Source organism: Phyllobates terribilis, unplaced genomic scaffold, assembly GCF_046119375.1.
Source record: "Phyllobates terribilis strain yellow unplaced genomic scaffold, ASM4611937v1 Scaffold_3__8_contigs__length_932513732, whole genome shotgun sequence".
Lineage (NCBI taxonomy): Eukaryota > Metazoa > Chordata > Amphibia > Anura > Dendrobatidae > Phyllobates > Phyllobates terribilis.
In genome coordinates, this window is record NW_027362763.1 from 395,956,309 (window position 1) to 395,974,637 (window position 18,329).

An 18,329-nucleotide genomic window follows, 5' to 3' on the forward strand; every position below is an offset into this window, starting at 1 on the left:
GGTCATTATATGGGGGGGGGTGACATCCTGCATGGGGCATGATATGGGGGAGTGACATCCTGCATGGGGCATTATATGGGGGAGTGACATGCTGCATGGGGCATTATATGGGGGGTGACATCCTGCATGGGCATTATATGGGGGATGGCATCCTGCATGGGCATTATATGGGGGATGACATCCAGCATGGGGCATTATAAGGGGGGAACAGCCTGCATGGGGCATTATAAGGGGGGGAACAGCCTGCATATGGCATTATAAGGGGGAAACAGCCTGCCTATTGGGAACATTTACCTGCCCATTGAGGACCTATGCTGCCTATTGGGGACCTATGCTGCCTATTGGGAACATTTATCTACCCATTGAGGACCTATGCTGCCTATTGGGGACCTATGCTGCCTATTGGGGATATTTACCTGCCTATTGGGGACATTTACCTGCCTATTGGGGACCTATGCTGCCTATTGGGTACATTTACCTGTCTATTGGGGACCTATGCTGCCTATTGGGTACAGTTATCTACCTATTGAAATACCGGTTGATTTAACTTTACTTGTTCTTCATTTTAAATATTGTATTTGTTCCTGTATTGTTTTTTTTTACTTCAAAATAAGATATGTGCAGTGTGCATAGGAATTTGTTCATAGTTTTTTTTAAAAACTATATTCCGGCCCTCCAATGGTCTGAGGGACCGTGAACTGGCCCCCTGTTTAAAAAGTTTGAGGACCCCTGATCTAGACCAATAGTCAAAAGCCCATAAGATGTCATACCACCTGTGTAACTCTACAAGAGACACATTTTAAAATTATCTCTAGATGGTACTTTACTCTGCTGAAAGCCAACAAAATATAACCAAGTCAATCCTCCACTTGCTGGAAGAATTGTGAGCAAAATGCAGACTTATTATGTATAGTTTAGAATTGTCCAGAAATTTATAAATTGTAGTTAGAGATATCATCTCCAATTAAAAAAATAACTGAGAGAAATGTAGAATTAACTCCACAAATGGCTATTTTGGCTATTGGTCTAGAAGACTTACCAACGAAATTCAGATATATAATTTCACATATCATATATGTCACAAATTATTTCATTGCATGGAAATGTGAAAAAATCACAACCTCCCAATATATAAACAATTTTAATAAATACAAAAATTCCTGGCACCTATAGAAATATTTTTCAACTCCACTAGACCCCTAAACATTTAATATATTTAATACAAAATTCTGAGCCTATTTATTATTAAATAGTTAAAATATTTTCTTTTTTCTCTATTTAGGAAAAGTAATTAATTCTTGAGGATTTATTACCTATACAGTTGAAACCAGAAGTTTACATACACTATATAAAAAGACACATGTGCTTCTTTTTCTCAATATCTGACATGAAATCAGAACAAACCTTTCCCATTTTAGGTCAATTAGGATTACCATAATTTTTAATATTTGACAAATGCCATAATAATGATAGAGAAAGAATGTTTTAAGGCATTTTTATTACTTGCTGCAAAGTCAAAAGTTTACATACACTAAGATTACTATGCCTTTAAACAATTCTAGATTGCCCATATGATGATGTCATGTGTTTGGAAGCTTCTGAGAGTTTTTTTGGCAACATCTGAGTTAATTAGAGACACACCTGTGCATGTATTTTAATGCACACCTGAAACACACTGCTTCTTCGTGTAGCATCATGGGAAATTTTAAAGAAATCAGCCAAGATATCAGGAAGAGAATTGTGGATTTTCACAAGTCTGGCTCATCCTTGGGTACAATTTTAAGATACCTGAAGGTGCCTCATTCATGTGTACAAACAATTATACACAAGTACAAACAAGATGGGAATGTACAGCCATCATACCGCTCAGGAAGGAGACGGGTTCTGTGTCCCAGAGATGTATGTGCTTTGGTCTGACATGTGCATATCAACCCAAGGACAAAAGCAAAAGACCTTGTGAAGATGATGGTGGAAGCTGGTAAGAGTGTGTCAATAACCACAGTGAAATGAGTACTGTATCAACATGGGCTGAAAGCCCTCTCTGCCAGGAAGAAGACATTACTCCAAAAGAAACATAAAAAAGGCAGATTAATGTTTGCTAATGCACACAGGAACAAAGACCTTAATTTTTGGAGACATGTCTTGTGGTCTGATGAAACTAAAATTAAACTTTTGGGGCATAATGACCATTGTTACGTTTGGAGGAAAGAGAGAAAAGCTTGTAAACCTAAGAATACCATCCCAACTGTACAACACGGGGGTGGCAGCATCATGTTGTGGAGTTGTTTTGCTGCAGAAGTGACTGGTGCACTTCACAAAATAGATGGCATCATGAGAAAAGAAGATTATGTGGCAATACTGAAGCAACATCTCAAAACATCAGCCAGGAAGTTAAAGCTTAGGCAGAAATAGGTTTTCCACATGGACAATGACCCGAAGCATACTGCCAAAATGGTAACAAAGTGGCTTAAGGATAACAAAGTCAATGTTTTGGAGTGGCCATCACAAAGCCCTGATCTCAATCCTATTGAAAATTTATGAGCAAAGCTGAAAAGGCAGGTGCGAGCAAGGCGACCTACAAACCTGGATCAGTTACACCAGTTTTGTCAGGAGGAATGGACCCAAGTTCCGACCAACTATTGTGAGAAGCTTGTGGAAGGATATCCCAAACGTTTGACCCAAGTCATTCAGTTTAAGGGCAATGATACCAAATACTTATGACATGTATGTAACTTTTGACTTTGCAGTAAGTAGTAAAAATGCCTTAAAACATTCTCTCTCTCTCATTATTCTGGCATTTGGCAAATATTAAAAATTATGGTAATCATAATTGACCTAAAACGGGAAAGTTTATTCTGATTTCATGTCAGATATTGAGAAAAACATGCATATGTGTCTTTTTATATAGTGTATGTAAACGTCTGGTTTCAACTGTATTTAGAAAGTTAAAATATAGCTATAACTACTATAATAATATTTTATTATTATGACCTGTATGTTTTATACTCTATCTAGTTTACTTTCCTTTCCCTTCCCATGTTCTCCCACCACTTTCATTTCCCTACCCTTCCATTGACCTACCCATTATTCTTTTTTAATACCTAGAGTGTATAATGTTTTAATGTATAATGTTCTAAATATAACATATATTATGTACCCTTTTGAATGACCCCTATTATTTCTGTATTCTTTCCCCATTTCCTTTTATTATAAACCCAATAAAATTTATAGGATTGAAAATATTAAACAATTGTTCAAAATGCAAATTCCGTATGTAATGTTGTTTTTTTTTACTTCAAATGGTTGTAATGAATGAGAAAATTATCTAGAAATTGTGCCCCGTTCTTCCATTGACAGTGTCTAGTATTATGGATTAGCTTTTTTGAGAAATTGAGGTTATAACACTGCTGTGTGCTGCTCTCCTATAGTCATCTGGGCAGTGTTGAAGTGGCGAATAGTCATGGTTCTTGGCATAGTCTTGGTGGTAATTACATCCAGTTAATCAAAAAGAGTAGCAGTGATCATTAGGACGTCAATCAAAAAGAGTGGCAGTGATTGCATCTGAGACTGTGCTTTCAATCAAAATAACCATTAGTTATTTGATTGCTATGATTAAGAGCACACTACGTGCTCGAAACGTGTAAGAATCTTTTCCCTGTTCCGTGTGCTGGATTTTTTTAGATTTTTTCTCTGAAAATAAAGAAGTGATTTTATTTATCTACTGAATTTGCCGGAGTGCTGAATGCCTAAATAGATAATTACAAGCCCAGTAACCACACGGCATTAGTCTAATAAGGACAAAACTCTTTACAGGTTGCCTCTAAGAAGTCTTCATTTAGCTCTTCAACTTAATGTCTGTGTTCACATGCAGTAGTCATGCTGCGGCTGAAATCAGCCCTGTGCTGCTGTGGTCTTTCTACTATTTGGCTGCACAGTCACTGAAATTTGCAGGGAAACAGCCGTATCACCTGCAAAAAACATGTCCATTACAATCGGACTGCTGCAATTTTCAGCCGAAGTATGACCGCTACATGTGAACACAACCTCATTCTCTAACTTTTATTGCATGAAACCTTCCTCTCTAGTTTTAAGGAAAGTTCTTAATTTCATACCTTCACATAATGTTAATATAATCGCTTTTGTTTTCTATGGTCTCTTATTTATCTCCAAAAGTTCTGGATGTAAACCAGAACAAACCATAGTAGCCATAAAATGTCCCGCTGCTATTAGCTAGAAGTATAGGGATGTTTTCTGTGATTACAGAAAGCTATTTCCTTTATCAAGTTTGATTTCCCTGTGTTTGCTGCATCCTATAGACGCTTTAATAGTTGATTTTCTGTATTACAGTATATTGTGTTACTGAGATATAGCAGCTGGTTAATAATTCTTGCAGAATCACATGGAATTAGTGTGGGTGGATGCATACACTTTGCCATATACAACTTACCTGCCATGTCAATAGCAAATGGTCTGTCTGCTCGCCATCCTGTGTACCAACCCACAACCTTGCCATTTTCTACAATTGGACGTTCATACCGTCGCCCGCCAACAAGGCCCACTGGCCATACCGAGACTTTCCGAGTTGTGCGCATCTGTAAAGAAGAAATATAAATATGATATAAATATAGTACTAGTTTTATTGTTAAAAATAAGTTATTTTATGGATGAATGGCAAATGGTATATCCTACTTTGCTTTATAATCTTGGTGGGGGATATGATTGCTTAAATGGAACCTGTCATGTAAAATAATGCTACTAACCTGCAGATATTGGGTTAACCTGCAGGTTAATAGTGTTCTGAAGCTGCCCGACATTTGCACTGAGGGCCCTGCTGCCGGGAGGAAATGAACTTTATTCCTTCTGGCAGTCTTGGGCTTTCAATCATAGGGGTGCAGTTAGCGCAGCTTCAGTCACCGCTCAATGCATAGTGAACGGCGCCTAAATCCATGCCCCGGCACTGACTGACAGCCAACTCAGCATTAGAGCTGTCTGTCTGTCAGTGACGGGGTGTGGTTAAAACTATGCACTGAGAGGTGACTGAAGCTGCTGCTGCCCACCCCTATAACTGACAGCTCGATACTGCTAGGAGGAGTAAAGTTAATTTCCTCCTGGCAGCGGGGCTCTCAATGTGGGTGCCGGGCAGCTTCAGAATGCTAATAACCTACAGATTAACCCTATATCTGCATGTTAATAGCATTTATTTACATGATACATTCCTTTTAAAGTCTCTTTGGTAGACTCCAAACTGTTCATGGGAGAAATGATAAATGTGCAGAATAATACATTGGTTCGTTGTACATAGTAATGTCATATCCATTACGACCACATTGTCTATTAGCTATAGTGCTCTATATATTCTTTATATGTTACCATTATATATTATGTATGTACTGATACATATTTTCAGTAGGAACCGGGGGCAAAATGTTTACAAAAATAGTAAGTTGCTTGTTAAAGGAGAACATTTATGTATTTATGGTAAAAACACTATATTCCCTGCAAACCATGTGCCCTTTGACATGGCAGCTCTCTAGACTCATAAGCATCATGGAAGCTAACAGACACAAATAAACAAGATGTTAAAAATCAATTTCTGCCATATCAATGGCCTTGAGTGGTATAAATAGTGAATATGGAAATCAATGTATGGATACATTGTCTTAATTCAATGTTAAAATATAACAATCAATCCCAACCCTTGTCGGCAAAAGTGGCAAATATATATCCACTGCAGACAGAAATATCAAATATTTAATCACTATAATGGAGGAAAATAACAGTAGTCAGCCTCTCAAATCACATATACCATGGGAATCTTGAAGTAAAGAGTTTTCAAAGGAAGATTGTATATAAATTAGACATTTTCTTCATTTTTCATGCTTTATTAACACAAGGTACAGTAATATATGAACTTCAATAGACCTTCTACAGTATAAGTTCTTTTTAATTATTGGGTACCTGTATAGTATTAGACTTGGTAAATGTATGACACTTATGTGATCATTGAGTGTTGCTTGGCTTGCCTGTTTTCCAATTTTAACAATGACAAATAAAAATAAAATTTCATCATGCAGATGTGGTTTAGGAAAAGAAAACCTCTTGACTCTAAATGTGAACGCTAACATAAAAGCAAAGGGATATTTGATATATGCCTCCAATTTATAAAACCTTTTCCGGCGTTTCAGCATAAAACAGATCTTGGAGTGTTTATTCAGCTTTCACTGATACGATTTCCAGGAACATTTGAGACTGATTGTCTTCTTTTAACGTACATTTATGTGTTTGTCCTTAGAGAAAATGTTGAGCGATCGATAAAAAGCAATCAATATAGGTACAAGTAAATACTATATACAATAAAAACATATGACAGTTGATTAGGTTATGCTGCTCTGTGGCTTTTCACATCTATGTTGAACCCGAGGCAGCATTACTTTTACCAGCTGGAAAAAGAAGGTGCTACCCAAGCAAGTTGCATAACCTCACCATTATATTATGTGCAAATGCTGTTGACTGTAATTGAAAAACACAACTGAATATAATATATATATATTCATACACGAACATTGAAACCCATGCCATAAAGCTCCTGGAGCTCTTTAGGACCATTCTATTCTTTCACAAATGCTTGTAAAGGCAGGCTGCATGGTTGGGAGCTTGATTTCATATTTTTGTGGCAATGCAACTGATGATTAATAGCTAGTTCCACCATGACTATGACTGAATGCACAAAGCAAGATCCAAGAAGGCACCATTGGGTGAGTTTGGATGGAAAAACTTGACTGGCTCTCACAGGGCTCTGACCTCAACCCCATCGTCAAACATCACTGTTTGACCTCACAAACGGGTTGAATGGGCAAAAATTGCCACAGACGCACTCCAAAATCTTGAAACAAGTCTTCCCAGAAGAATGGAAGCTATGTTACCTGCAAAGAGGTAACCAACTCCATATTAATGCCTATGTAATATAATGGAGTGTCATAAATGCTTCTGTAAAGAAACAAAAATTCTGACCAGCACCTCCTAACAGAATCAAGTAAGAGTGAACAGAGGCAAGCTTATGTGACTGTATTATATGCAAATCAGACTGAAACACATCTAAGATATACGGAAACAATTAAAATTTAGACTGCATTACTGATATATAGAATATATTTATGAAATGAGGGTACACAGCACACAAATTGCCCACGAAAAGGTGACCTTTCTCTGATGGGACCCAAACTATTTATATCAGATATGTCTCTCCTGTAAGGTGTAATGTGTAGGTGTCCCAATACTGTTGTGCATACAGTCTGCATATACATATACAGTGTATTTTAGAGGTGAACAAATCTTTTAAAATTCTAATTCACCAGCTTCAATGAAATTTTCAAAAAAGTTCTTTTTGCAGCTAATCACAAATACTAGAAACTCTCTGGTTGCCCAGAAAAGACGTGTGTAACATTCCGAGGTCTCTTAGGACGGTTGTCAAACCCTTTCAAGCTCTTTCATGCAAACACATCTTTAGTAATGTCAAAGTGACCTCATCATATGAATGGATGGTAACCCATTAGTAACCAACAGCCCGTTTAAAAGCACAGTAAAACTGACACTTTTTCAATTCTAAAACAAATGAAAAGACTGTTGCTTTTAGCCTTTTATGATCACAGTAAACCGTTCTGTCAATGCCTGTAAATCCAGGAGAATGACTAAAATTTCCTGTGCAGGGGCCTGAATTTACCTGCTTAGGTCTATGGTCCACGCCAAACCCTGGACCCTGGAAGATTTTTTGGCCGGATGTTGACTCTGCTCTTTACACAAACACCCTCTTACTCTGGTGACATCACCTTATCACCCCGATCTGGTTTCCAGGTTTTGTCCAAGACACTATCGTCATCCCTGACCCAGGCGACAGTTGTCTCAATGTGGGAAATATCTTGAGCTATTTGCTCCCTCCTTCTGATTCCCACCTGTGAGGAGATGGCTTTGTTCTAAAGGACTTTTTCCAGCATGGAGCACTGGTTACGTCAATCCTATTGCTGTGTTTCATTAGACATTCAATTGCTCGTCAGTTCAACCACAGGAAATAAATGTTTCCATTTAGTGTCAGTAAGCAGAGAAGACGTGCTAGCTGGATCTTATGCATACATAAGGTCAGACCCAAGATTGGTAATCAAGGAAAGCCATCATTCCATTAATCGCATTAGTATCTCAGGAGCCTCAAGCCATTGTTCTAACAGCCACTAGTCCCATTTTGTGGAAGGGGAAAGAAGAACCACTGGAGCCGTCATCACAGGGGGTCTCACATGTAGTCCCAAGTGATGGACTTCTGGAATATTCTTCATTCTTTCAGCTAAAAGCAAATGTATAAGGGGGAGGGTGTGAACACTTCTGCCCACTCAGGGGGCTAATCCTAGGGAGGGAGGAAAATAAGCCACTTGTTTCATCAGGAAATTGGTGGAATGATGATGAAGGGATAGGATCCCTGAGGTCCTGAAGCCCATGTATAGATGGCTTATGTAGTTTAGAAATCGGGGCTGGATAAACGTGCTGTCATTGGGGGATCTGTTGTCTGGATTTGATAAACTTTCTTAAAGACTATTGCTACTGGATACCTGTGCTTCTATTATTTTATTTGTCATCTGGAGGATCGTGGAATGTGGATACAGACCAAACTGGCTGGGATACTAAATCTGTGGGCCAACCAAAAGTTGGGAGACAGTGAGTATCGTCTGGTACAAAAGCAGTGGAATTACCGCCCTGGGGAGGGAATCTTGTGGACTAGAGGCAATGTATTTTGGCCATTTACCTGGAGTTGTTGTAAAACCTTGGATGTAAGGAATAAAATATTGTTGCATTGTTAACCTGCCTAGGTGATAATTACAACCCACAACCTCAGATCTTCACACCACCTCTAGATTTGCCCTGACTCAAGAGTGTCACTACCACCTCAGCTGACATTTTCTCTACCACTAAGGTTGACAGTGCCACCAACACAGCTAGGCCCTACTTTATCAAATGTACAAATGTTAACAGTTCATCTCACTCATCCTATAAATCAACTGGAAGAATTAGTTGCTTAGAAATATCTTCATTAGTCTCTGGAATGCTATGGCTTAGGGGACAAAGTAGAAGAGAAGAACTGATAGATGTCCATAAGAAAATTGACATTCTGAAATTTAAAGGATTAAAGGGAACCTGTCACCAGAAAAAAATGCTATTAACCTGCAGATATTGGGTTAATCTGCAGGTTAATAGCGTTACTAACCTGCCTGGCGCCTGCACTTAGCTGAGCGCTGCGAGGAAAAAATTAACTTTATTCCCCCCACAGTCTTCCGGGGTCAGTCCCGGGGCGGCAGCGGCGCTGATTCAGTCATCGCTCTGAGTCACCACCTAGTTTACAGAGCGGCGGCTGTAACTGTTCCCCTGGCCCTGACTGACAGCTGGCCCCAATGCAGAGCCAGTGGCTGCTGAGCGAAATAAAATCTTTTATTTATTTATGTTTTTTTTAATTTCGCCTCTTCATTGGCGTGTTATTCGCAATTAATGAATTTGGCACTTAAGGAGTTAATGTTTTCTAAGTCCAAGTGGGTGTTATCAGACAGCTTTCACTGATGACATGTACTTTTTCTCCTTGTATAATGCTGCCCAATCATAAGTAGGTCGCAGCACAGCAGAAAAAGAACATGCCCCACTATAGCTTAGAGCAAGTTTCTCAGGGTGGGCAATGTAATCACACTGATGTCTGCTGTGCTCAAGCAACTCGTTCTGCACTCACTATTCTATCATGTGTCCAGTTAAAAAAAAGAAAAATTTGATGACAAATGTTTTCTATTTATTTTTAACACATTCCTACCTTTTGAAAAAGGAATGAACAAGAAATGCAAGGCAGATGTCTAAAAAGCTAAATGCTGCAACAGGCCACAGTACTTTTGTCACTACTAAAACAGGTGTGCACAAAAAAAGAGTTTTTTGTGACACACACTTTGTAATTGTAGTGGAAGATCCCGATGCACCACTCCCTCAGCTTCAAGCTCTCTTGCGATAAGTCTGCACCATATTGCCAGCAAATCCATCAAGAAGTATCCAAGGCCCCGGATATAATCCTCAACAAGCTTCTTTATTCATCAAAACATTTGAGATAAAAAAGCACAACGTTTCAACCACAAAATGTCCTTTGTCAGCTATAAATTGTAAAAAATCATACCCATATGGAGAGATATGCAGTGCCATTTATCACAAGACATCAAAAGGCCCATTGATAAAAAAACAAAACCCTGTACAAAAGTTATAAATCCAGCTTTTACTTGTTTTTGAGGTGCCCTTTTAACAGTTATAGGGATCTTATGATTGCTGGTACCCTGAGTTATAGGTCCTGGCAGTGGATTTGTTTTCTAATTCATGGAAACCTGTATAACTGCAGATTACATAAATATAACTTTGGTGGAAGAATTGGTGCCTCTACTGTGTCCAAATGTTCAATGTTAGCATCCGACAATACTATTGACATCCACATATACCAATTATCGCCAACTACAGCTGGAGACTGTATGTGAAATAGGTTTTCAGCAGTTTGTCACTTGGTCTCCATGCCAACTAAGATTTTAAACAGATATTTAATGCTAAAATAATGATTAAGTGTGGAGAAAATGTGCAAGGAAAATGACTTACTGTAATTGCTCCTACATTATCTTAACTAATTTATGCTAATAAAGATGATTAAATCCCGTTCTCATGGATTCTCTTTACGGGAAACAAACATGGAGATTAGAATCCAGCTGTCATATATTAGATTTATTTAATGCCGTAAATTCTTTATATGGGGTGGCTGTTACTCATTATCTGTCATGCCAGTTATGAGATGATAAAGACATTAGATAAATAAGTAAAATTGATTAAATACATTACTAAATAGCCTATATACTTTGCAAACTCCTGGCATTGAAGGCTCTTAGTTAAATTGTTTTTTTTTTAACAATTGTTTCCAAGCTGGTTCTGACCTGTACATTTTAGTCTATTTTAAGAAAATTCTCCTATGTATTGTATATTTTTAATGTACACTATGCATTGTTTAAATGAATCATTTTTGCTTTTTTTTTTCCGCTGGGATTTGTGGTTTTTAAATCTGATTGATTATGCTGAACAATGATTCTTTAGCACTGTTTTTTTACAATGAGTATCAATGATGGTAAAAGTGACACACAATATAAGGCTACACGGCTTAAAGTTTGACATTTTGAATGAAATTATAATGTGCAAAAGTAAAAATTCCAATACATAATATTACCGTATATAAAAAATATATTTTTTGATCCAAAGTTATGAAATTTAGTGAAATGCATATTGGGCTACACTTCTGCTTTGAAAAATCTCAAGAGCAAATTATTAAAGGTTCGTCCATGCAGGTCAGAAATGCTTTGGACTTTCCAGACAGAAAATCTGCTGCTTATTACAGTGCCAGCAATGGGGATGAGATTTGACAAATTCTTATCTACACGTTGCAGAGAAAATCCACAATTTAAAATGGACCAGCACAGTGGATTTTAAATCCACAGCATGTCAATTTATGCTGTGAATTTTCAGCTCATGTTTCACCCTTTGCAATGCATATGTGAACTAGGTATTAAATCTAGTATTTCAACAACAAAATCCACATGATTTGGTGTTGATGTTGCCACTGCAGATTTTGCTGCTGGATATAAGTTTAGAAAAATCTGCAGCATATCCTTGCAAGGACATACCCGTATACTGTGGTGCACACTACCTTTTTCCCTAAAAATGTACTTTATTGCACAAAAAGTGTTATGGTGAGTACAGATTTTCTGCTGCCACAAATTGACATTTCAAATGGTAAAATTCAAGTTTAAAAGATACAGAATTTCCGTAAAAAAAGCATTTAAAAATTAGCAGCATGCTCTGATTTCTGCATTTTTTTGCACTAAATATGGTTGAGATTTGAATAGTGTAACCATATATTGCCTATAACTTTTTGTGTAAAATCTGCACCAAAATTTTTCACCAATCCTACTTTTTCAGAGCATTCACCAAGGGGGCCTTTATAAGTAAGACATTTGAGCTAGTCACTATTTTTTCAACTCATTTCTTGAAAAAAATATCATGATAGTTGCATTGTTAATTCAAATAATAGATTAAAATTGCAGCATTTCGTGGAAGTCAATAAATATTGGAATGGATTGAATCTGATGTACAATTGAGCCTACTATTAGATTTAAAGAGGACCTGTTGCCATGTTAAAAGTGACCAGTTTTGCTCATTTTTTTTTCTTGCTGTTGTTTTCTTTTTCTTTTTTTTATTCTGCCATATGGTTCCAGAGATATGGTCCTTTTTATTTATTGCTAATTTCTATGGTCTTTATAAGGGGGTAGTGGTCACAGGATTCTTTGGGTGCAAGTCTTTAGACTGCTCTGTATTATTACCTCGTGATCACTGGCCCCTTGGTGCAAACTATAATAAGTTAAACTAACAGAGAGGCCCATAACTCAGGAACTTTATGATAGATTAAAACAAAAATCGAAAACTCGGGGGAGAAGCAGGGATAAAATAAGAGTAAAAACTGGCCTCTTGATGTATGTACATATACGGCACAAGTCAGTAGCGGGTGTATGCAGCAGGCTCATGGGATGAGTACGACCCATACCTGGAAGGTAACAGCTGGCACGCATAGCCAGGACCTGCCATGAGTGGAGCGCGGCACCGATGGTAGTTATGACAGCTGGTTTTTTTTGTTAAGACCTCCGTGCCTGTCATCATGATGATCCTTTGAAATCCAGCCTTCAGCTAGGTTTCAAAGGACATTGTGATTTTTTATTACATGCATTACATGCAGCATTATTGTGGTATTACTGAATATAGTACAACTGATCAGACAAAAGTGGGTTCAAGTCACCTAAGGAGACTAATAAATACAGTAAAAAGTAAAAAAAAAAAAAAAAAAGTTTTACAAAATCTACAAGAAACCCCAAAACCTAAAAGTTCGATTCACCCTTCTTTTTTCCCCATTAAAAATAAAGATAAAAAAATATATATAATATTGCATTGGCCATAAAAGTCTGATCTATCAAAATATAAAAATAATTAACCCAATCGGTAAACGCTGTAAACAGAAAACACAAAACACCAAAATTACGGGTTTTTTTGGTTGCTGTAATATCACAAAAAAACTGTAAGAAGCAATCAAAATGTTGTATGTTTTCTAAAATGGTATCAATAATAAAAATGTTGTCTCGTCCCGCAGAAAAAATAAGTCCTCACACAGCTTCATCAAGCGAAAAATGAACGTACATCTATGTAGATAGAAAAGTAAAAAAGTTATGGCTCTTGGGAGAAGGGGAGGAAAAAACAAAAGTGTTAAAACAGAAATTGGCCATGTCGGGAAGGGGTTAGAACCATTAAAACCAGAATCCAGCTGTTACCAGGTTAGAGCACAGTTTGCTCATTTTAATGATGTTGCCGGAATCTTATTCATGCCCTGACCGTGCTGTAGTCCCAATATATTGGCGTTTGCTTATCAATTCATATCCATGTTCAAGCCCACGTTGTCTGTGCAGTTACATACAGAAGTCGATTGATGTAGGATTTTCTTAAAAGATGTTCTGTGGTCATAGAAATATGTGTCTAAAAAGACAGCAGTAGGCTGCAGCAGTAATCCACGTGATCTCAGTTTAGGGATTATGGACAACATAATGTTAAGTAATTTACCATAGATCATGGATTATGCAATGGAAATAATTCATTTATATTACTAAATAGCTATAAATTATTCTTATATGAACTTTATTGAGATATTTTGTACAAAAGCACAGCAGTCGGCCATAAACAAAGAGACAAATGTCTGACAGTGAAGCTCTAGTTTGGTGCCTTATTATATGACCAAATTGAATGTATAGAAAAGCTAGTTTAAATGAAAGTGCTCATATTTTCAGATTTTGTTGCAGAGTAAAATTCCTTTAATCTTTCCTTTCTTTTGCTGAACCTGGTGATTATAACACAGTCTTGATTATTAGACAGGAAGTGTCAGAAAAGTTCAAGATATAAAAGATAGAGATTTTAAAGGAAAGTAGTTCAGAATACAAAATATATCAGTAGAACTAATCAGAGAGGTTTCTTTACTGATTTTATCAGTTGAGATTCCTTGTTACAGCCTAAGGCTACATTCACACATTCAGTATTTGGTCAGTATTTTACATCAGGATTTGTAATACCTACAGAAAAATACACAACAGCAAATAAGGGAAAATACTCTGTTTATTACATTGGTAAAAACATAAAACAAAAATAACAAAAAAGCAAAAAAGATCCTACTGGGGAAATAACGTACATAGGATTCCCAGCAGTAGTACTCAATGTCAAGAGTCCACTTCCCTTGCAAGTTATACCCCTACATAACTACAATATGTGGAAAAGGAAGGACTACATCAAGTATGTAATAATAACAGCTCAGTACATAGTCGCTACCATATCATGTAATAAGCAGACAATAAGTAAAGTGACAGTGCATGTAATAAGGCATAATACTGTATACACAATTCATGGAAAAAAGATAGTGTGTACACCCTTAACGGGTGTATATTCTAAATTAACATCCCATTTATTACCATACTAGACGCTACCATTAATGGACTAAATAAACCCCATCGTCAAATAAACACGAAAGACACATAGAAAGCAAAGGACGATAGAAGGGGCCACTAAATTTGAGAATTTATAACAAAGTTTATTGTTAATAATTAGGCACACAATAGAGGTAAGTGCAAGTACAATAGGAAAAACTAGAGAAACTTTAAAAACAACCCACTCCACATGGCAGTCACCATAGTAAGCCCCATATTATATATACTTCAGTCATCAATTTAAGACATAGGAAAACAAAGAGGATGTCACCCTGGGAAACATAGCAAGTGACAACTCTATAAAAAGTTCGCAAAGTAATCTGTCATAGTGCCCTTATAACATATAAAGGGTGAAAGAAACGCTCACAAGCATTTACATATGCATTATCCCCAGAGCATTCACCATATACATACCAGGGAAAACCCAGGTCACAGAGTAGTCAAGGGGCAACCAGGAAATGAGGAGCCTAGTAGTAGAGCGCACACGTGGAGCGGGATGCCCCGACGCGCGTTTCGAACTCCCTTCGTCAGGGGGCATGCAGATGAGGTAGATAAGTGCGGTTATATAGGGGCCAAATGGCACCATAACCCGGAAATGACGTTAGTGTCCCCATAGCAAACAAGGACGCCGGCCGGCGTCCACGTGAACCGGATGTGACGCATGCGTCACCATGGAGATCGAGGCGTCGGCCTCCGCGTCACATAACATCCGGCAGCAAGGATTTGTAATGCCGAATGTCAGTATAGACACAGAGAACAGGCAGGCGCCGAGAAATCCACAGCACGCATGCGTGCCCAGTCACAGCGTTCCCTTACATGCAGGTCCCAAATACAAAAGTGCGAAATTGAATTTATACCAATGAAGGAAACCTGCAGGGGGGAGGGACAACCGGACCACCAATAGGTAATAAAATAATATGTCCAGAAGATCACAGACCATATAGTATAATACAGAGAGGTTACAGAATTAAATATGTCATTTATAACCAGTAGATAGTTAGAGACCCACATATTTATAAATATATCACCTAGATGGATCAAAAGCAACCTGTCAATAGAGAAGAGACACAGGATAGCAATAAGAGAAACGTACCCTAAAGGGCACCTAGAGTGACCTAATTCAAACAAGATATGAATATCTCCAAATTACTGTAAATTACAGCAGCATGTACTGTCCTGGTCCGCAACCATCTATTAGAAGCGAACAAAAGTACCATATAGATTGAATATAATATACTGAGATTAGTATAGACCGTTCATTTCTGTCTTCAATAACATGTATCGTATTTTATTATATTGATGTAAAACACCAAGGCATATACATTCTGTATATCATGACCACACATAGATAAGAAAATAACAAAAGGCCACAGATGCACACTGTTCTTTTCCATGTTTTCTTCTAGTAGATGGTCCTTTGTGATCTTTTTGGCAGATGAAAAATATATTCATATAACCAGTGGAAGGGTCCACGAAAAAAGATAAGCAGGGGACAACCAGAAAGAAAAAGTTCACCTAAATAATGTACTAGACAATAAAAACAGGTGAACTTTTTCTTTCTGGTTGTCCCCTGCTTATCTTTTTTCCTTGCTGCCGGATGTCATGTGACGCGGAGGCCAGCCGGCGCCTCGATCTCCATGGTGACGCATGCGTCACATCCGGTTCACGTGGACGCCGGCCGGCGTCCTTGTTTGCTATGGGGACACTAACGTCATTTCTGGGTTATGGTGCCATTCGGCCCCTATATAACCGCACTTATCTACCTCATCTGCATGCCCCCTGACGAAGGGAGTTCAAAACGCGCGTCGGGGCATCCAGCTCCACGTGTGTGTTCTCCTACTAGGCTCCTCATTTCCTGGTTGCCCCTTGACTACTCTGTGACCTGGGTTTTCCCTGGTATGTATATGGTGAATGCTCTGGGGATAATGCATATGTAAATTCTTGTGAGCGTTTCTTTCACCCTTTATATGTTATAAGGGCACTATGACAGATTACTTTGCGAACTTTTTATAGAGTTGTCACTTGCTATGTTTCCCAGGGTGACATCCTCTTTGTTTTCCTATGTCTTAAATTGATGACTGAAGTATATATAATATGGGGCTTACTATGGTGACTGCCATGTGGAGTGGGTTGTTTTTTTAATTTCTCTAGTTTTTCCTATTGTACTTGCACTTACCCCTATTGTGTGCCTAATTATTGACAATAAACTTTGTTATAAATTCTCAAATTTAGTGGCCCCTTCTATCGTCCTTTGCTTTCTATGTGTCTTTCATGTAATAAGGCATGCATAGCCTAGCCTGAAAAAAGTGCATGAAAAAACAAGAAAGGCGCACGTTCAGGATTTGATTGCAGAAATTTATGCAGCGTTTTTGCATTCTTGGCAGGAAAAACTCTGCAGAAATTTTTTTTGAATTTTGACGTGTTTTTAATGCGCTTTTTAATGCGTTTTTTAAAGCGTTTTTGTACATCAATGAATGCTTTTTGGAGATAAATAAACTTATTTGAAAAAAGAAATGTAGGACACCGTCAGATTACGAGATTACAATTACCGTCATACCTGGAGTGAGTATATTGGTTAATTTAAATGATTAAAGAATTTGTCTGTTGTATTTCAAATAAAATGTTTACTCTTTTCTGTGTGTTTATTTAACTCTTTACTTTAATTAGGTGTAGTAATGAAAGGGGCTGATTAACACCTTGTCATCACCACACAAAAGGGCTAGGTGTCAGCTAATCCCATAAACCCAATCTTCATTAGCATTTCCATTCATGTAATTTCTGGGGCAGCTGAGAGCTGTTATTTTTAGCCTAGGAAGGTGCCAATAGGCAAGCATTTTCCCTGGCTTTAATAACAGCGTACAGCTGTTTTGTTAGCCTCACCGTCCCCCCGATCAGCACTTAGCAGCGCTTTGGATGCAGCATATTTTTGCTGCATCCGAAACGCTGGGTTCTAGTGCTGTACCGCATATAATGACACTTGAATTGGTCAAAATCTGCAGCGGAGACTGGCGTCTCCGCTACAGAAATTGACATGCTGCTGGTGAGTTTGGGTTTGGGTATGTGGCCACGGTCAGGAGCGGCTGCAGGTTTGAAGCTGTGTATTTATGCAGCATCAAACCCGCAGTGTCCAGATGTTACAGCATAGTGGATAGGATTCCAAGAAATCCCATGTCCACTATTCATGCATCTGAGGCTGCGGATCACCTGCGGACACTGACATGCGGCGTGTCATTCAGGAACGCAGCATGTCACATTCTCTTGCGGAGTCGCTAGTCTCCACAACAGAAATTTGATCACTAGAATGTATTGAATGCAGTAAATCCACATGGTTCAGTGAACACATGTGACTTTACCTGCGTTCAATAGAATGCAGCGTTTTGGACGCAGCAAAAATATGCCGTGTTCAAAGCGCTGCTACGTCCAGATCGTGGGCACATAGCCTAAATTTTTTTTTAAAAAAATGGCTGCCACATCATTTTTATAACCAGCAGAGGGAAAGCCGACCGCTGGGAGCTGATATTAGTAGCCGGGGAAGGGACCATTAGCCAAAAATGTTCACTGGCTATTAATAACAGCTCACAGCTGTTTGCTTAGCCTTTACTGGCTAGATTACAGGGCGATCCCAGAAAAAAATTGATGTATGGTCCCCCTATAAAATCTAACCAGAAAATGCTAAATAGACAGCTGCGGGCTGATATTAATAGCCAGGGAAGGGGCCAT

At 38.2% G+C, this 18,329-nt stretch overlaps 1 protein-coding gene across 1 annotated transcript in view; it reads right to left on the reverse strand.

The window, feature by feature from the left end:
- Window positions 1–18,329, reverse strand: part of B3GAT2 (beta-1,3-glucuronyltransferase 2) — a 275,299-nt gene that overhangs the window by 74,695 nt on the left and 182,275 nt on the right. Inside the window, exon 2 of the mRNA XM_073675512.1 lies at window positions 4,448–4,592. Coding sequence (XP_073531613.1) covers window positions 4,448–4,592 — 145 coding nt within the window. The remainder of the gene's footprint in view (window positions 1–4,447; window positions 4,593–18,329) is intronic.